Source organism: Rhincodon typus, chromosome 6 (genome assembly GCF_021869965.1).
Source record: "Rhincodon typus isolate 14 chromosome 6, sRhiTyp1.1, whole genome shotgun sequence".
NCBI classification, from domain to species: domain Eukaryota; kingdom Metazoa; phylum Chordata; class Chondrichthyes; order Orectolobiformes; family Rhincodontidae; genus Rhincodon; species Rhincodon typus.
In genome coordinates this window covers 92,289,992-92,307,874 of record NC_063337.1, presented here as the reverse complement: position 1 = coordinate 92,307,874, position 17,883 = coordinate 92,289,992, and the positions used below count along the sequence as shown (strand labels likewise).

The following is a 17,883-nucleotide window of genomic DNA, read 5'->3' as shown; positions in this document are numbered from 1 at the left end:
CCCTCTGGAACTACTAGCATTTTCTGTAGGACTCCAAACCTGGTTTTCCATCTGCTATCCTTATGTACTTTGAGTTATCCTGAAGTGCAATCCTGCAGCTCAAATGCCTTCTACATAACAACTTAGTTTATTCAGCTGCTTTTTTTGAAAAAAAACTTTTTGACAACTCTCTTTGTTCAAACATTACACAAGGCAATAACAGGCCATTTACTAAATTCAAAAAGTAGCAAGTCAAAGTCTTCTCACTGTCACTCTGGCACACGGCTTCTCAGTCACTTGAAAATGCAACGTCTAGAAGATAACAAACACGCAGCAGATGGATGCTAACTCTGCTGGATCCAATATAAGTGCTCAGTATGTTGTTTGTATGGGCTCCTCAAGAGTTCAACATCAAGATAAACACAATTCAAATATCTACTGAGACCTTACAACATGTGGACCCACTATTTTCTATGCAAGACTGTTAGTGAAACCATATCATATTTCACTGTTAAATTAAACTAAAAGCTAAATGTTTCACAAGAAGGTTTACTGTACAGGAGGGAGGAATTTACAAAAAGTAGAAAGGTGAAAAGATATAAAGTTCCATCTTCCAAATCAGTGTATTAGGGCATAGAAGGTGGAGCTATTATGCAAATAATATGATCCTATCTGCTCCAAGCTGGACATAAAAAGGTCCCATGGGACAACAGTGAAGAACAGCATTCCCTCTAATGCCTGACCGACATCAGAACACACAGGCGATTGGAACGTTGAATCACATTGCCAACTGTGAAATTTTGCTGTGTGCACCTTTGTTGCCACATTTCCTACCTAACATCTAAAAGTACTCACTCAGTTGTAAACTGCTTTGGGATGTGCTAAGATCATGAAAAGTGAGAGACAAATGCCAAACTTTTTTCTTTCTTTTTCCATAATAGAGTAATTAGAGTAAGTTAGAATCTTAAGATTTAAACATAGCTATGAGGTAAAGGATAAAACAGTTGAGAAATAAAATAATTCTAGAAATACACAAGTTATATTCATATAGTGGCTCTCACATAATAAAATATGCAAAGATGCTTCACAGAAGTATTATGAAACAAAATATGACATTGAGTTACGATGAGTTCAAGTTTATGAAGCATGTAAGGTAGGAAGCTCATCAGAATGCATTGGAATAGTTGAGTCTGGAGATACTGAAGTACTGGTTGAGTGTTTCAGCAGCAGATGAGCTGAAACGGGGGAGAGATTGATGGTATTATGGAAGTAGAAGTAAGAAGTCTGTGTGATGGGGAGGATAAATGAAATCCAGCATCCCAGATTTTTCTTTAATTTTTAGGTGGTGGGAATTACCCATCTTTAATAACCTCTGAGAAAGTGGTAGTTAGCTGCCACCTCAAACTGCTGCAGTCCATGTAATGATTATAGCTTGTTGTAGCAGTGGACACGAACTGATGTCAAAAGTTTGATGGTGCTATTTTGAAGAAGAGCAGGGGAGTTCTCCCTGGTGTCCTGTCTATCCCTCAATCAACGTCACTGAAACAGATTATCTGGTCATTATCACATTTGCTGTTTGTGGGACCTTGCTGTGCACAAAATTGACTGTTGTGTTTCCTATAGTTTCATATAGTAAAACCAGTTTACACAGGCCCCTTTAAAGCATTCTGCACATTTAGCTACCAGAAACAGGTCCCAATCACAGTGGAAATTAGCAATTCACTTACTTAACTCATTGAGTTTAAGCAGCATCAGAAGCAACTATAAACAGACTTCAAACATAACTACTAAAGTTCCACCCCATGCTTGCCAAGCATTGTAAAATCTTGTCGATCAAAGTGAAGCATTGTCATGATTTCTTAATGCATGAAGAACATACTATCACGGAAATTAGGTCAATATAAACACTACATGTCAGTATAACATACAAGGCTACTTAAGAAAAGTCAATCTTAGACACTTAGGTCATTCTGTAAAATTTGATAGCAATGCCCATGTTAGGTATTTCTTCTTGTTTAATGCAGGTCTAGCCTGCTTTCAATTTGCAGCTTAGTACAGAAACACAATAAAAGTGGACTTGTACTTGACCTAAGGGAAGAATAGGGTCAGTCTGCAGAGATTACTGATCATGTTAACATAATTTTAGGCTTTTAGTTTGCCACAAACCAATATTATTCACTTGTTTTCAACACATTTTACTTCAGCTCATACAACAGATGTTTCTATTGTGAGCACAACTCTACTAGATGCCCATTGTGCCTACTCACAATAAGTTAGTACTCCTATTAGTTACCTCTCCCAAATAGTTACCCTCTTAAATAAATTCCTGGGCATTGATGCTGTTCAAAATCAGTAGCAGATGTCAGTTTACTATTCCTGGCTCACAAGTCCATCTTTAGCCAGGTAATGTGCAATAAGGCTAATTTCAAATGCTTATTAAAAGTAACAGTGAGACAAATGGACAAAACATTATGCATCTTTGTTGGAAAACACATCTGACTTACCCAGGTAAATTGCATTGAGTGATGCAACAGTGGCCCATTCAACAACTTGCACTTTTAGGACACACTTAACATAATTGAGCATTTCACAAAGTGAGTAGAATACTAAATTCTAAGAGCATTGGGAGAAGGCTTATAAAGGCAAGGACAGAATTAAAGCAACATTCAATCATGTGGTTATGGTCTTTAGCCAACATTGCAGACATCGTTATTTCAAAACGCAATCAAAAAATTTGATAGCATTTGTGTGAAAAAGAAATGACAACAGAAATTGCCAGATTGCCGTAAAATCCACTGGTTCACTCATGACCTTCAGGGAAGGGAAACTGCTGTCATTTTACACTCTGGCTTTATTTTCTTTCATAATTCTGAAGAAACATTAAACCAGGAGAAAGACCTGCCCTCTCAACTGAATTTAAGGATCCAAAAAGATCCCATCTGAGAAGAGTAGGAGTGTTTTCCCCCATGTCTTACTCTATGTCTATGCAAAAACCAATATCATGAAGACATTATCTCATTTAAAACTTTGATGCTTGTGACATGCAACTTGATTGTTTTGTTCAGCCACAAGAGTGACAACACTTTGGAAGTATTTAATTGATCATGAAATATGTTGAGATGTCCAGTAGTCATGCATGGCCTTATAGAATTGGGAGATTTTTATTTCTCACATGGCTCCAATACCACTTTAATATCCACAGTTCAATGAAAGCAATCTCCCTCGTGTCAATCACATCCTGACAGCAAGTTAGAAAGAAAATTAGATGGACATAGGAAGTTTTAGAATTTTGGATGGCTGTAGGTTCAGTGCCAAAGATGTAAAGCAGTGGAATATAATGTACAAAGGTGCCGAAGATGGAAAGACGAAAACGTATTTATCTGGATTTTACTTGCTGGTCATGGTGCACATGAAAGGAGATATAGTGTCCTTAACCTCAGAATGGTGATGTCCAATAGCTCATTGCAGTCATTAATGTATTTTTGAGGAGTTTCAATGAAGGGAAGTGGCTGATAATTGGCCCAGCAAATACCGTACTCAACCATTACCATCAAGCCAGGAAATCAACCCATGGCTCAATGAAGTGTGCAGGAGGACATGCCAGGAGCAGCACCAGGTGTACCTAAAAATGAGGTGTCAACCTCGTGAAGCTACCAAACAGGACCACTCACATGCCAAACAGCATAAACAGCAAGCGATAGACAGAGCTTAGCAATCCCACAACCAACAGATCAGATCCAAGCTCTGCAGTCATAGAGATATACAGCACGAAACATTCCCTCTGGTCCAACTCGTCCATGCCGACCAGCTATCCTAAATAAAACTGAGCCCATTTGCCAATATTTGGCCCTTATCCCTCTAGACCCTTCCTACTCATGTACCCATCCAGATGCCTTTTAAATGTTATAACTGCACAAGCCTCCAAGACTTCCTCTGGCAGCTCATTCCATACATGCACCATCCTCTGCATGAAGAAGTTGTCCCTTAGATCCCTTCTAAATCTTTCCCCTCTCACCTTAAACCTATGTCTCCTAGTTTTGGACTCCCCTACCCTGCAGAAAAGACTTTGGCTACTCACCCTATTCATACCCCGTACGATTTTATAAACCCCAATAAAGGTCAGCCTCTGATGCTCCAGCGAAAACAGCCGCAGGCTATTCAGTTTCTCCCTATAGCTCAAACCTTCCAACCCTAGCAACATCCTTGTAAATCTTTTCTGAACCCTTTCAAGTTTCACACATCCTTTCTATAGCAGGAAAACCAGAACTGCATGCAGTATTCCAATAGTGGCCTAACCAATGTCCTGTACAGCCACATGATCTCCCAACTCCTATGGTCAATGCACTGGCCAATAAAGGCAAGCATACCAAACGCCTTCTTCATTATCTTGTCAACCTGCCACATCCAGTCATAAGTAGTGGTGGACAATTAAACAACCAATTAGATGACGAGGCTCCACAAATATCCTCATCCTCAGTGATGGAGGAGCCCAACACATCAGTGCAAAAGATAAGGTTGAAGCATTCACAGCGATCTTCAGCCAGAAATGCCAAATGGATGATCAATCTTGGCTTCCTCCTGTGGTCGCCAGCAACATAGATGCTGGTCTTTAATCAATTCAATTTACTCCATTTGATATCAAAAAAGGATTGGAGGCACTGGATACTGCAAACACTATGGGCCCCGCCAATAGTACTGAAGACTTGTGCTCCAGAACTTACTGCTGTCCTGGCCAAGCTGGTCCAGTCCAGTTACAACACTAGCATTACACAATGTGAAAATTTGCCAAGGTATGACCTGTACATAAAAAGCAAGGCAAATCCAATCCAGTCAATTATCACCCCATCAGTCCACTCTCGACCATCAGTAGAGTGAGGGAAGGTGTTATCAACAGTGCAATTAAGTAGCATCTGTTCTGCAATAATCTGTCCATGGACATCCAGTCTGGGTTCCACCGGGGCCATTAATCTCCTCACCTCATTACATACAGCCTTGGTTCAAACATAGACAAAAGGGCTGAATTCCAGAGGTGAAGTGAGTGTGGCAATCCTTGACATCAAAGCCGTATTCAACTGAGTGTGTCATCAAGGAGCTCAAGCAAAAACTGGAATCGACAGGATATTAGCAGTCAAATTCTCCGCTGGTTGGAGTTATACCTGTACATAGGAAGATGGTTGTAATTGCTGGAGGTCAGTCATCTCAGTTCTAGGACATCTCTGCAAGTGTTCCTCAGGGTAGTCTCCTAGGCCTAACCATCTTCAGTTGCTTCATCCATGACCTTCCCAACACCATAAGGTCAGAGGTGGAAATATTCATCGATGACTGTACGATGCACAGCACTATTCGTGACACCTCAGATGCTGAAGCAATCCAGGTTCAAATACAACAAAATCTGGATGATATCCAGGCTTCAGTTGACAATTGGTAAGTAAGATTTGCACCACACAAATGCCACGCAATGACCATCTATAAGTTCCTCTCCAAGCCACTCAACATCCTGACTTGGAAATATATTGCTGTCCCTTCACTGTTGTTGAGTGAAATCCTGGAATTCCTTCCCTAAAGGCATTGAGGATCTATCCACAACACGTAGGCTGCAGCAGTTCAAGAAGGCTGCTTGGGACGAGCAATAAATGCTGGCCTGCCAGCGATGCCCATGTCCCATGAGTGAATAAAAAAGATAATCTGCTTTAGTGATGTCAAACAGGACATTTTACCCTGCTCTCCTTCAAAGTAATGCCATGAGATTTTTGCATCACTTGAGAGGAAAGGTAGGCCCTTGAGTTTAATCAGTCATTTAATAAAAGGTATATCTGACTGTGTTGGATAGGAGTACCAGCCTTGATTCTAATGCATAAGTCTTTGAAGTTTCTTTTTATTTTGAAAGTTGCAACTTTCACAGTCTTAAAGTGTATAGATACAAAACTTCAGGAGAGTGAGATGCTGATTACATCAATAAACTTTGGTCTGAGAAGGGGTAAGTGCAAGATTGAGAAGTTCGGTCGATACGGGCTTAACAGCAGACGTACATCTTGCTGTCTCTCGGTGGGCATGAGAGAGGAAGAGGCAGATACCACCCCAACTTTAAAATTCTCACACGTGCTTTAATTACCTTCCTGGCCTTTTCCCTCATCATTTCTATAACCTTTTTAGCCGTACCCCATTCTCCCGGGTCTTTGGAATCAATAATTTTGGTCTCTTGCACTTCTCACGGCCATAACTGGTGCTTTCAGCTGCCTGGACCCTCAAGGCCTTCAGTCTAAATTCCTCTGTCTCTCACTCCCTTTTTAAGATAAACCTTGAAATCTTTCACCTGGCTAAGCATTTTTAGCCCCCTGTGATAATACTTTCATACGATGATGCATTTTGCGCATTAATCACTGAGGAAATTCTCCCCGCACTTTAATTAGTGCAATCACTGCAGTTCATTGTGGCAAAACAGTACAGCTGATAATTGGAAAATGAGATGTCTATGACATACAGTACTTTCAAGCTTGCACTTGAAATTGAATTTGTGGGAAAATGAGGATAGGAAAGATGTATGAAATTACACTTAAATGTATTTTAAGAACAATTGCTTAACTGTGGCAAATAGCCATATAATACCATGAAATAGTGCAGTATCACACTAGCTTTATTCAGTCCTATCTGTACAGAATAAAAATGGATTTAATATATTCATTGAGCAAAACTTCAAAAACTTCTGGAATTATTAAGGAAGAAATGTTTGCCAAGAAAATCGCCTGATAATTGATTTAGTTGAAGATAGAAATAATCAAGGACGCTTTAAAAATATGACTTTGTGTCAGAAGTGTCTGATTTTGTGGAGATGATGTCTCAAAGTATAGAAAGTTACAATTTATTCATTCGTATCATAAATAACTCTAAACAGTACTTACAAAGGCCAAATTCAAATGAATAGAATTTGCAAAAACTTTTTTAACTGCACAGTTAAGATATTGTTTAGTTTGCTGATGCATTCATAAAATGGAGTCCAAAGCAGTGCAATTTCATCACAACATAAAATGAGTAAACTGTTAATTGTCTTTGTTCGCGCAACTGCAAAGTAGCACTGAAGAATGATACAGGCATTAGCTTATGGCAAATGCTGTAAGTAACAGAGGTAGGAAAAAACCTCTCAAAATATTTAGAGCTCCATATTATTAGTTTTCACTGAAAAGAATACTAGATTTTATTGATGCCTTTCACTTTTAAAATCTAAACTTTCTTTTGGTTTTTAATATGCTTTAATAAAAATAAGTTTCTCTATATTTGTAGCTTCCACCATTCCAGGCTATGGAACAACCCAGTTAAATGATAAAAAAGAAATAAATTAGTTGTATTTATTTTTAGCTTTCATTATAAAAGTTCAAGTTCCATTTATCTTGACTGATAGTTTCATGCAGCACAGAGGGAAATCTATACTGTCATCAGTGCTTTCTACTGTTTGGGATATAAAACTGATTGCCTGTACAAGTGAACTTTAAAGATCTACTGGGCTTTTTTTTATTCTTGTACAGAATGTGTGTGTTGTTTTCCATGTCAGCATTTATTGCCCAACCCTAACTGTCCTCAAAAAGGTGGTGGTGAGCCATCTTCTTCAACAAGCTCTGTCCATGAAGGGTAAATACACCACAGTGCAATGATGAAGAGAATTCGAAAATTTTGCCTGAGTGTTGTCCAGGTCTAGCTGCATATGAACACTGATTGCCTCAATATTTGTGGAGTAATGAATAGTGTTAAATACTGTTCAACCATCAGCAAACGTGCTCCATTTTTTCCAGCAATGTCTGTTCATGTTCCACCTCTGACCTTATGGTGGTGTGAAGGTCATTGATGAAACAGCTGAATGCAATTGGGCCGAGGACACTAACTCAAGGACCTCCTGCAGTGATGTCCTGGGACATAAACACTTGGTCTCCAACAACCACAATCATCTTCCTTTGTGCTAGATTTTGTTCCAACCCAATGGAAAGATTTCCCGATTCCCACTGACTTGCTAGGTCTCCTTGATGCCACACTAGTCAAATGATCCCTTGATGTCAATTGCAATCACCCTCACCTCACCTCATGAGTTCAGCTCTTTGATCTATGTTTGGACCAAGGCTGAAATCAGTTCAGGAGCACTGGAAAGGATCAGGGAATTCATCATGGAAGACATTAACTGATCTTTCGGCTCACTTGCTGATTGTGAGATTCTGCTGTGTGAAATGTTTGCTGAGCCTGCCTGTAAACACTGACACCTTAAAATGAATTAATTGAAAGCACTGGACTTTGGAACATCCCAAAGCTACAGTAAGATTATATAAGTACAAGATAGCACATCACAGCATTTGTTTTTACCCCCAGTTACGTTATTTTCAAAAAGCGATTGTCCATTCTACAGGATAGAGTGCACTACATTATGTAACAAATCTCCAGTGAGCCATCTATCTTTCACTGATTGGGGTAAAAACCATGATGTCACTAAAACAATAACTTGTATTAACAGTGCGTGTATTGTAGTAAAACATTTCAATGTCTTTCATTGGTGCGTTATCAAATAAAGTGCAACACTGAATCACATCAAGTTATTTGGTCAGGCTTGGTCAATAGGTACGACCTAAAATAGGAAAGTGAGGCACAAGGGTTAATGGACTAACTTCCAGACCTTAGGACTTATGCAACTGAAAGAATGGTTACCAATGGTGGAGTGATCAGAATCAGGGATGTACAAGAAGTCGGTTTTGGAGGAGTGCAGATATCTCAGAGTGTTGTGGGGCTGAAGGACATTACAGAGATAGGTAAGAGACAGACCATTTGAAAACAAGGACACAAATTTAAAAAAAAAGCCATTGTTGGGTGAATGGGACTTGATTAGAATCTGAGAAGTAGAGCTTTGTATGAACATGAAGTTTAAGGAGGGTGCAAGACAGGAAGCTAGCCAAAATCTGGAATAGTCAAGCCTCATGGTAACAAAGACGTGGATGAAGTATTCAGCAGATGAATTAAGGGAGAGGCAGAGATAGCTGTGGCTTGGAAATGGAAGCAGGCCATTTATTGATGGCACTGTTGTGTGTTTAAAAGCTCATCCCTGGGTCGTATAGAACGGCAATGTTGTGAGCAGTTTGGATCAGCTTCAGACAGCTACCATGGAGATGGGCGAGGGAACAGATAGTTTTAGATGTCAGCAAAAGGCATCACGCAGATAAGGAAGAAGGAGCCAAAGATAGATCCTTCAAGGAAATGAGAAATAACTATAAAGGAGTGGGAAGAGAGCCATTGCAAGTGATTCTCTGGCTACGACAAGATATAGCACACTTAAAGAACACTTCACAAAGCTGTGTATTTAGCAGTAACAAAAGATGGACCCAACTTTTGTATTTTGTTAATATATTTTCATTGAAATAAACTTAGTCATTGAAAATATTATTGATTGTAATCTCAACTTCTCCGCATATAAGTTTATTCAGCAAAGATTATGTAAGAACAGTGCACCTGTCTGTTAAGAATAAAGGCCAAAATAAAGAAAGGATTTAATATTTGGTATGTATTCTAAGTTTACTTGCATTTTACAACCAAAAGACCTCCCAAACCTCTTTACAGCCAATTAAGTACCCTTTCAAGTATAGTCACTGCTGTAATGTAGGAAATGTGGCAGCCAATTTGCACACAGCAAGGTCCCACAAATTCAATGAGATTCTGACCAGATAATCTGTTTTAGTGATCTTGATTGAGGCATAAATAGTGGTCAGGTTACAAGAAAACTCTCTAACTATTCTTCTAAAAGTGTAATATTTTAACACCCTGGAAGGTAAGTCAAAACAAGTTTGAAGGAATAATCCAGCATCACAGCACTGAAACCACACAACTGAATTACTGCCTTGTAGTTCACTTATACACATCCATTATCCTCTATAAAAGGTATCAAAGCGTAAATTCCCAGTCATTAGTTGCTAATGTAGAAGACAGCAGTATCATGTTTCATCCGATTACTGTGTGTTTATTTGAAAAGTTAAGTTAAAACTTAAAAAAAGCACCAATCTCTTTTTAAGATAAAATTATACATCATTTATAGGTGAACTTAAAGTGAGCAGCAATTGTGAAAGATCTTTATTTTATACATAATTGATTTCAGTTAAGTTTAATCTATTTATGTACAAAAGGTTCAAGCCTGTCATCTTTTGAATTTGTAATGAAAAAGACTAGCAAGGCTCTGTTTTACTGTGTTGTGTCACTGTCCATGTTGGAAAATCAGTTAATTCAAACTGAGAAAGAAAATGTCCTGCAAAAGTCTAAGTGGCTAGGCTTAATTGGATATGTTGTAGGAAATAGATTACACTTCTGATTTTTATAACCTGTAGTTTAAAGCTTTTGCAGGCCAAGAAAAGGGGAAACTGCCCATTAACTTATCAGTTCCAGGCCTTGCCTTTTTAATTGACAACCTCAGGGCTACTTTCATCACTTGTCGACTTCATACTTGCAGTCAATTTTTTTCCTTTGGGATATTACTTAATCATTGTCATGATGGTGTTCCTGATACACTGCAGTTCACATGATAAAGCAGGCAAGACATTCAAGCTTTGCAGAAAAATAAAACACTCCTTTTGCAATGGATGCCTGTGCAGAACATGCCTACGTAACAACAGTCAGTGAACTTCAAAGACAATTAAATCATGTTGAAGCTCACAGACCTTTTGACATTAGGTTCTATATAAATGTAAGTAAGTGTTGTTTTTTTAAAATACTGTGTAAACCTAAATTATGAACCTTATTCTTTATATCCAGATGCTTAAATTAATGCTGTAGATTTACAGCTGCATAAAATGCAAGATGCACAATCCTCATCTGTACAAGGCAATAATATCTTTGATGCCCAACTTCATTATCAATGTGACGTAAAGTTTATGTATAGTAATATATTTTAGCAAGTCTCAAAGCAGCCATAACATGGCGTGACAGATACCCAGTATGCTCTTGCACTCGATTTTGTGCTGAGGATTAGCAGAACCTCTATAATTGGGTCTTTGGAATGTCATCTGTCATGAATTACATACACCTGGGAACATTGTTTGATGCTCAATATGGACAGATTACTGGAATTTTCAAACCGCGCTCTCGTTGTAATTGACATTTGAATTGTTTGAAGTTTCTCATTAACTTCTTTAACAAATTAAATGCAGATGTATATAACTTAACAGCGTACAGTACAAGGAAAAAATGATGATTGAATCACAATTTATTTTACAAAATCCAGCATGAGGAAATTTAACTCTTCCACAACTGGTGAGTCTTAAAATTCAGAGTTCTGTATTCTTGCACTATGAGTATTTCATCATTGTGTTTAGTTAAATCCCCAACACGTTAACTCGGTTGGTAACACTCTTTCCTCTGAGTCAAAAGATTGGGAGTCTATGTCTTACTCCAGAGACTTGAGCACAAAATGCTTGACTGATACACAAATACAGTACCGAGGGAGTACTGCACTGATGGAGATGCTGTCTTATGGATGAAAGTTTTTTTTCCTTTATTCATTCACACAGTATGACGGCATTGCTGGCCAGGCAGCATTTAATGCCCATCCCTAATTGCCCAGAGGGCAGTTCAGAGTCAACCATATTGTTGTGGGTCTGGAGTCACACGTAGGCCAGACTGGGTAAGGACGGCACATTTCCTTCCCTAAAGAACATTAGTGAACCAGGTGGTTTTTTCCAACAATCAATGGTTTCATGGTCATCATTAGATTCTTAAGTCCAGATATTTATTGAATTCCACTCTCTGCCATGGTGGGATTTGAACCTGGATCCCCAGAACATTATCAAGGTCTCTGGGTTAACAGTCCAGCAATAATACCACTGGGTCATTGTCTCCCCCATAAATTAAACCAAAGTTCCATTTGTTCTCTCAGTTGGGCATAAAAAGATCAGGGAATCACAGAATTGGTATGGCACAGGAGGAGGCCACTTGGTCCATCATACCTGCACTGATTCTATTAGCTAATGCCAATCTTCTGCCCTTTCCCCATATCACTGTACATTATTTCTATTCAAATAATCATCCAATGCTCTCATGAATGCCTTGAACCTGTCTCCACACGTTTACAGGCAGTGCATTCCACACTCTAACTACTCCTATGTGAAAAAGTTTTTTCTTAATCACACTTGCTTCGTTTGCACATCACTTTAAATCTATGCCGTTTTTGCTTCATGAGTAGGAAAAGCTTCTCCCTATCTATTCTATCCGGCCTGTTTATGTTTTGGAAAACCTCTATCAAATCTTCTCTCAGCCGCCTTCTCTCCAAAGGAAACAGTCCCAACTTCTTCAATCTGTCCTCATAATGGACATTTCTCATTCCTGGAATCATTCTTGTAAATCACTTCTGCACTCTCTCCAATGCATTCATATCTTTGCTTCAGCGTACAATACTCCAGCTGAGGTCTAACAAGTGTATCACCTTCCTGTTCTTGTACTCATTTAGATTCCATGACATTCTGCCTGATATTACCTGGTCTTTGGCTCAATTTGAACTAATAAAATGAAATAATCATTCATAATCCTGTTACGTAACTTTTAAAAAATAACTTTACAGTTTAAAGTAAATTTCACTTCGTATTTGCACTTTCTTACCGCTAATTTGTTTCCATAACAACAATCTCAGACAACGTGTAATTTGCACATTTCTGTTTTTGCAACTTATAAACTGACCTGTGGCAATGTGCAGAGTACGGTATCACATGGGTTTTCCACAACAAGAAAAAGCAGTGAAACAGAGCACCTTTCTTTTGTAACGAGCATAAAACACATGAGACTATTTCTGAAATTATGCTGCAAACATACTCAGGATGTTGGGCTTTGACTATTAAGTCAAAGACTGACTTCAAATATGAAAAGATGCTTGAAATCTGCAAAAATGACTGACATAACAGCGAGCTTTACCCAGTTAGGACAGGGTCAAGCTTGAATGTGATCCTCACCAGGTTGAATTGCCTGCCAACAAGGCTCACACACGATCACTTGCTGAGTGAATGGTGAAGCCATACTCCAGATGGATAGAAGGAAACAAAAACAGAGAAAACTTGAGAGAAAAGTTCAAAAGCTACAAAAATGTAGAAGTAAAACTTACAGATGAGGAGTCTAGATATACAAAATGGAATTGGATAAATATTTTAAGGTGAAATTGGGAGGGCTATTGGGGAAAGAACAGGGGGAGAGTGGGACTAACTAGTTTCAAACAGTTGACACATAAACGATGAGCTGATGGCCGCCTTCTGTACCATATGAGATTTGTACAGAACTTTGAGATGAAGGCTGACAGATATTAATATAAATGTTGGTTAATTGGCAAATGAAATGTGAAGAACATCTTTTATAATGTTCAATCGCAATAGTTTACTCACAAATAAATCTCCCTGTCAACAGCTCTGAAGCAGGCATTGCGTTGTGGAGAAAACCATCTTGTTACATTGGAGATCCTGTAGAAAGGTTATTGTACCAGCATTAAGGTCAGGTTTAGCATCAATATCTTGAAATAAGGCAATCAAATGGAAGTAAAGCAATCTTATTAATATTCAGAATAACTTCAAGTCTCAGAACAATTTTTTTCAAAACCTGAATCAAGTCTTTTTGATGGATCAATAATGAGTACATTAAACTCAGGAAAAATATCACACAGTTTCATCTTATTTGAAGATGGGGGTCAGCAGTTAGGAAGAGAGAGGAAAGAGGAAAGCCGAAAATTTGTGAAGTTGGAATGCACAGAAGGAAGCCATTCAGCATTTTAATCCACTGAACACAGAATACAAGTTTAGCAAATCAACACATAGCCATAAAAAGGTTTGATATATAGGTGCCTGTCTTAAACATGATAATACAATCCTAGTGTACATCAGGCTATGTACCAGAAAACGCAGCAACATCTTTCTGAGAGGTCCAAATTTGATATTTACTTGAGTTATCCTCCACAGCTGCCAGCACACATACTAAATATCCACCAACATTTTCAGTTTTATTTCAGTTATCAAGAAAACACAGTTTTTATAATGATTTGTTAATGCTGTTTATTATCCGAGTACACAGGTCAGGCCGAACAGTAATTGCTCACCGCACAGGGCTGCCTTTGACAAGAAGCAAAACATCAATAACTTGCACATATCTAGAGTTGTTAATATATAAAAATGTGCAGTCAGAAACGATGAACTGAGGGATCGGCAGTGAAATAGAAATATTGGTGATGCTCCTTGCCACAGATCTCCCCTTCGTCCAACCCTCCACATCCATATCACATGACACCATCTTCTTAGACGGCAGAACAGAACTCGTTGATCATATTGTTCCTATATGCAGCTTTTTTTTTGCTGTGTCTCATCCTACATGTCTTTAAAGATGGTGATAAAGGAGGAAAGGGAGATAGATAGGCAAAGGTTTTGGAGAGTATTCCTTAGCAACAGGCAAGAGTAGCTGAAAGCATGGCAGGTGACATTGAAATGAACGGAGGAAAGGATCCACAAGCAGCTTGTCAGAGAAATAGAGAGATATAGGGCAGAGGGAACAGATAATTGTAGAGTTGGAGGAAATAATGCAAGTGGCCAAGGATTAGTATAGGATAGATATCAGAGTTTTGGGCAAAAGGTTCAGAAGCTGAAGGAGGGGAAGACACCTATAACATTGCAGTTGGAACTAAGTATAATGAGAAAACGAAGCTGAACTACACTTTTGGGGGTCAGAGATTGTACCTCATCCAAGACAAGGTGCAAAATAAAAGCAGACTGAAAGTCATGTAGACAGGGATGGGGGAGGTTTGAGAAATAAATGGATGCCATTCATACACAGGTGGAAGAGACTACACGAATATCTTAGGAACGTCGTCTCCGAGGGTATGAAGTCGAACAGAACACCAATTTATTGTCACGTGTATTTTTAGAAAGAAAAACAGTGAAAAGTTTAATAAGTCGCCAGACCACGGCGCCTAAATCTACAGAGACAGAGAGAAACAGTTTTGACAAAGTCATACTAGACTCGAAACGTTAATTCTGTTTCTCTCTCGACAGTGCTGCCCGATCTGCAGACTTTCTAGAACACTTTGTGTTTGTTTCAGATGTAACAGGGTAGTTACGCATGGCATCTAGAGAAAGGAGATGCAGGCTGCCACAGAGGCAAGTGTGGTCAACAATGTCATGGACAAGGTCGGTCAGTTCAGAGATGGATTTGAGGGAGCTCACTTGTTAAGGTGGGCGGGGGGAAATTGCTCGAAGAGCGGCTCTGCCCCTCACGAATCCAAGGTCGCGGTGTCTCTGAGAGAAATAAAAGCCCAGCCCAGCCACTTCACTTCACTTCTACAACTTACAGCAGCTCCCTGATCCTCACAGCCGCCATCTTAACGCGGGTAGGAGCCCTCGCTGATTGGTGGAGGGAGGCCCGCCTGCTGATTGGTGGAAAGCGACAGGCTTGCTGATTGGTGAAGAGAAACTCGTTTGTTGATTGGTGCAGACCGGCCCGTCTGCTGATTGGTGTAGAGAGGGTCAATGTTGATTGGTGCAGACGGACACGCCCGTTAATTGGGTCGGGGTGAGAATATGTCTGTTGATTGGCTCTATTGCACGCCTATTGATTAATGCGGCTGATGATTGGCTGACAGTTTGATTGACGGTTCCGCGAGCCATGTGTGATGCTTTGTCGATCACCCGGGTGCTCTTGGGGAGGTCCTGCTCCATTTAGCGTGCTATATTTTACATATTACAAATGTAACAAAATCAAAATGTGGGCAATGACTTAGTGCATCTCACTTGCAAATGCATTTGACACATGTTCTGTCAATCCTGTTCCAGCAGTGTGTTAATTGTGTTCAGGTGGAGGGTGGGCATTAAGTGAGAATTCACAAGTTTTTTGTAGCCTGGAGCAGTCCATGTTTCATTTCTATGAAGGATATGTAATGTTGCATTATTCCCCTCTTGTTCTTTGGTTTCTGATTGCACTTCAGGCCCGTGTGCGTGATCTTTGGCCACATAGTATGGAGTGCAGTCCTAGGTTTATTCGACCTGGTAGGCCTTAGGTAGATTTACTGCCACCAATCCTTCTTATTGGTGCTAGTCAAAGCTACTGATGTCAAGTGGGGAAGATGTACACATGCAATTTGTGGCAGAAGGTAGGGTCAGTCCTGATTAGTAAACTGGTTTATTTTTTTTCTTAATGGTCAGTTACATTACATTCTGAGATATGTGATAATATCTTGTGAGATATCATGTTCAGGATTAGACTAAGTATGTGTTACTGTAAGCTACATTGACTTAGCTTTGGAATAACAATTTATTGAGACATGGTAAAATACTACTCTTGCAACAAATTGGCATCTCCCAGAAATGGTTCCTTATATCCTAATGGATGGAGCATGTGTTGTGATGTCACTTAGCCTTTTCAGGTACTAACTGCTAATACAACAATCAAGGTTGCCAGGAACCAAGCAAGGCACCAGGGAGTTGAGGGACTCAGTCAGTCCAGCTGCCTACCTCTTTAACAGCTATGTTTGTGCCCAGGTGTCTCTGGAGAGGGAGATCAGTGTCCATAAGCAGCTTATGATCTGCCAAAACCAGTAGGCACCATGGTGACTGGAGTGTATTATGTCCCCTGGAATATCATGTTCATCTAAGTTTCCTTAAGAAGTTTTTTTTTCTTGAATGTTTGCGTAAAAGTGAAAACAGGGTGGGGACGAAAGGGCAATGGCAAAAATGTGAAAGTCAAGCAGAAACAGTGCAATGGGCTTCTGAGAAGGTGAGGTTGAGAGCATCAACAAGCAGTGCTTATGCATATTCAACTCCGTATGGATGCACCAACCTTCATAAGTTCACCTATGTATTCAAGACTGTCATATGCTCATGTGCAACTTCTGTTTTCTGTCCTATCTTGTTTCCCATTTCTCTTTGATCATCTTCTCAACACCAAGAGGTTGCTGTAGAAGAACAGACATCATTTCCTGGAGAATACGTTACCTGCATCTCGTGTATGTTCAGGAAGATATACTTTTGACCATACAAGCTGTGTACAATCTGTAAAGACCTTGTTGTGTTTTTTTTAAATTTTTCCTTTGAGTGTGGGCTGACATGAATAAAGAACCATTTTAAACACCAAGGATTGCTGCATTTTTTTTGAAAGCAAGTAACCTGACAATCATTGTAAGCACTGTTTACACAGCTGCTTGTTTGAGCAGTGGTTAAAATGTGTTTATAAGTTAACTGGAGCTGAGGGTTGTGTACAGATGGAGCTTTAGTTGGTGCGAGTAGATGATTGGTCACTGGGCCACCATCCAGTTATCATTGACAAAGGCCAACTTGCCAACAACTATATGATTGGTTCTCACGTATTTGATTAATTGGCTTGGAGTTGTGAAACAAGAAATAGAAAAGTCTTCAGACCACCAACCAACTTAGGAGTTCTCTCTTTCTGCAGCAGAAGCTACTATAAGTTTAATGAAAACCAGTACATTTTCTCTCCAGTTTCTGTAACCTGTGACTTTTATCTTGTAGTTTAGAAACTTTTTATAAGTGAAACAGCTACCCCATGACCCTTATAAACCATTGGATGTACCTGGAAAAGGAAGACCGAGAAGCAGCATTCTGATTGGCACAAAGGATCACATCAGCAGATCCTGTGAATAGAGACCACTGAACTGCTTTCTCTGATTTCTATTCGTCCTTAACACTCATTCTTTTCCTGTGTTTGTTTATATAGTGGAGTTAAATGGTGATTGTCCATAATTGTTTCCTTCTAGCTGGAGTGTAATTCCATGTTTTCAACTATTGTGACCATGCTGGGATTTGCAAGATTTGATTTCCATCATGTTACTCCAGTGAGGAGTGATAAACTACATGCATACAGCACTCCTCACCTGTTCCACTCAGAGACCCACACAATTATTGTTCGGAAAAATGAAAT

At 39.4% G+C, this 17,883-nt stretch overlaps 1 protein-coding gene across 3 annotated transcripts in view; it reads right to left on the bottom strand.

The window, feature by feature from the left end:
- The window catches only part of clybl (citrate lyase beta like), a 132,219-nt gene extending 116,812 nt beyond the window's left edge, over positions 1-15,407 (bottom strand). For all 3 annotated transcript variants that reach the window (XM_048598302.1, XM_048598303.1, XM_048598305.1), the window contains exons 1-2: positions 15,302-15,407; positions 13,356-13,430 (exon numbers count right to left, since the gene is read on the bottom strand). In XM_048598302.1, the coding sequence (XP_048454259.1) occupies positions 13,356-13,430; positions 15,302-15,330 (104 nt within the window). In that variant the 5' untranslated portion in view covers positions 15,331-15,407. The remainder of the gene's footprint in view (positions 1-13,355; positions 13,431-15,301) is intronic.
- Positions 15,408-17,883: the final 2,476 nt, after the last annotated feature.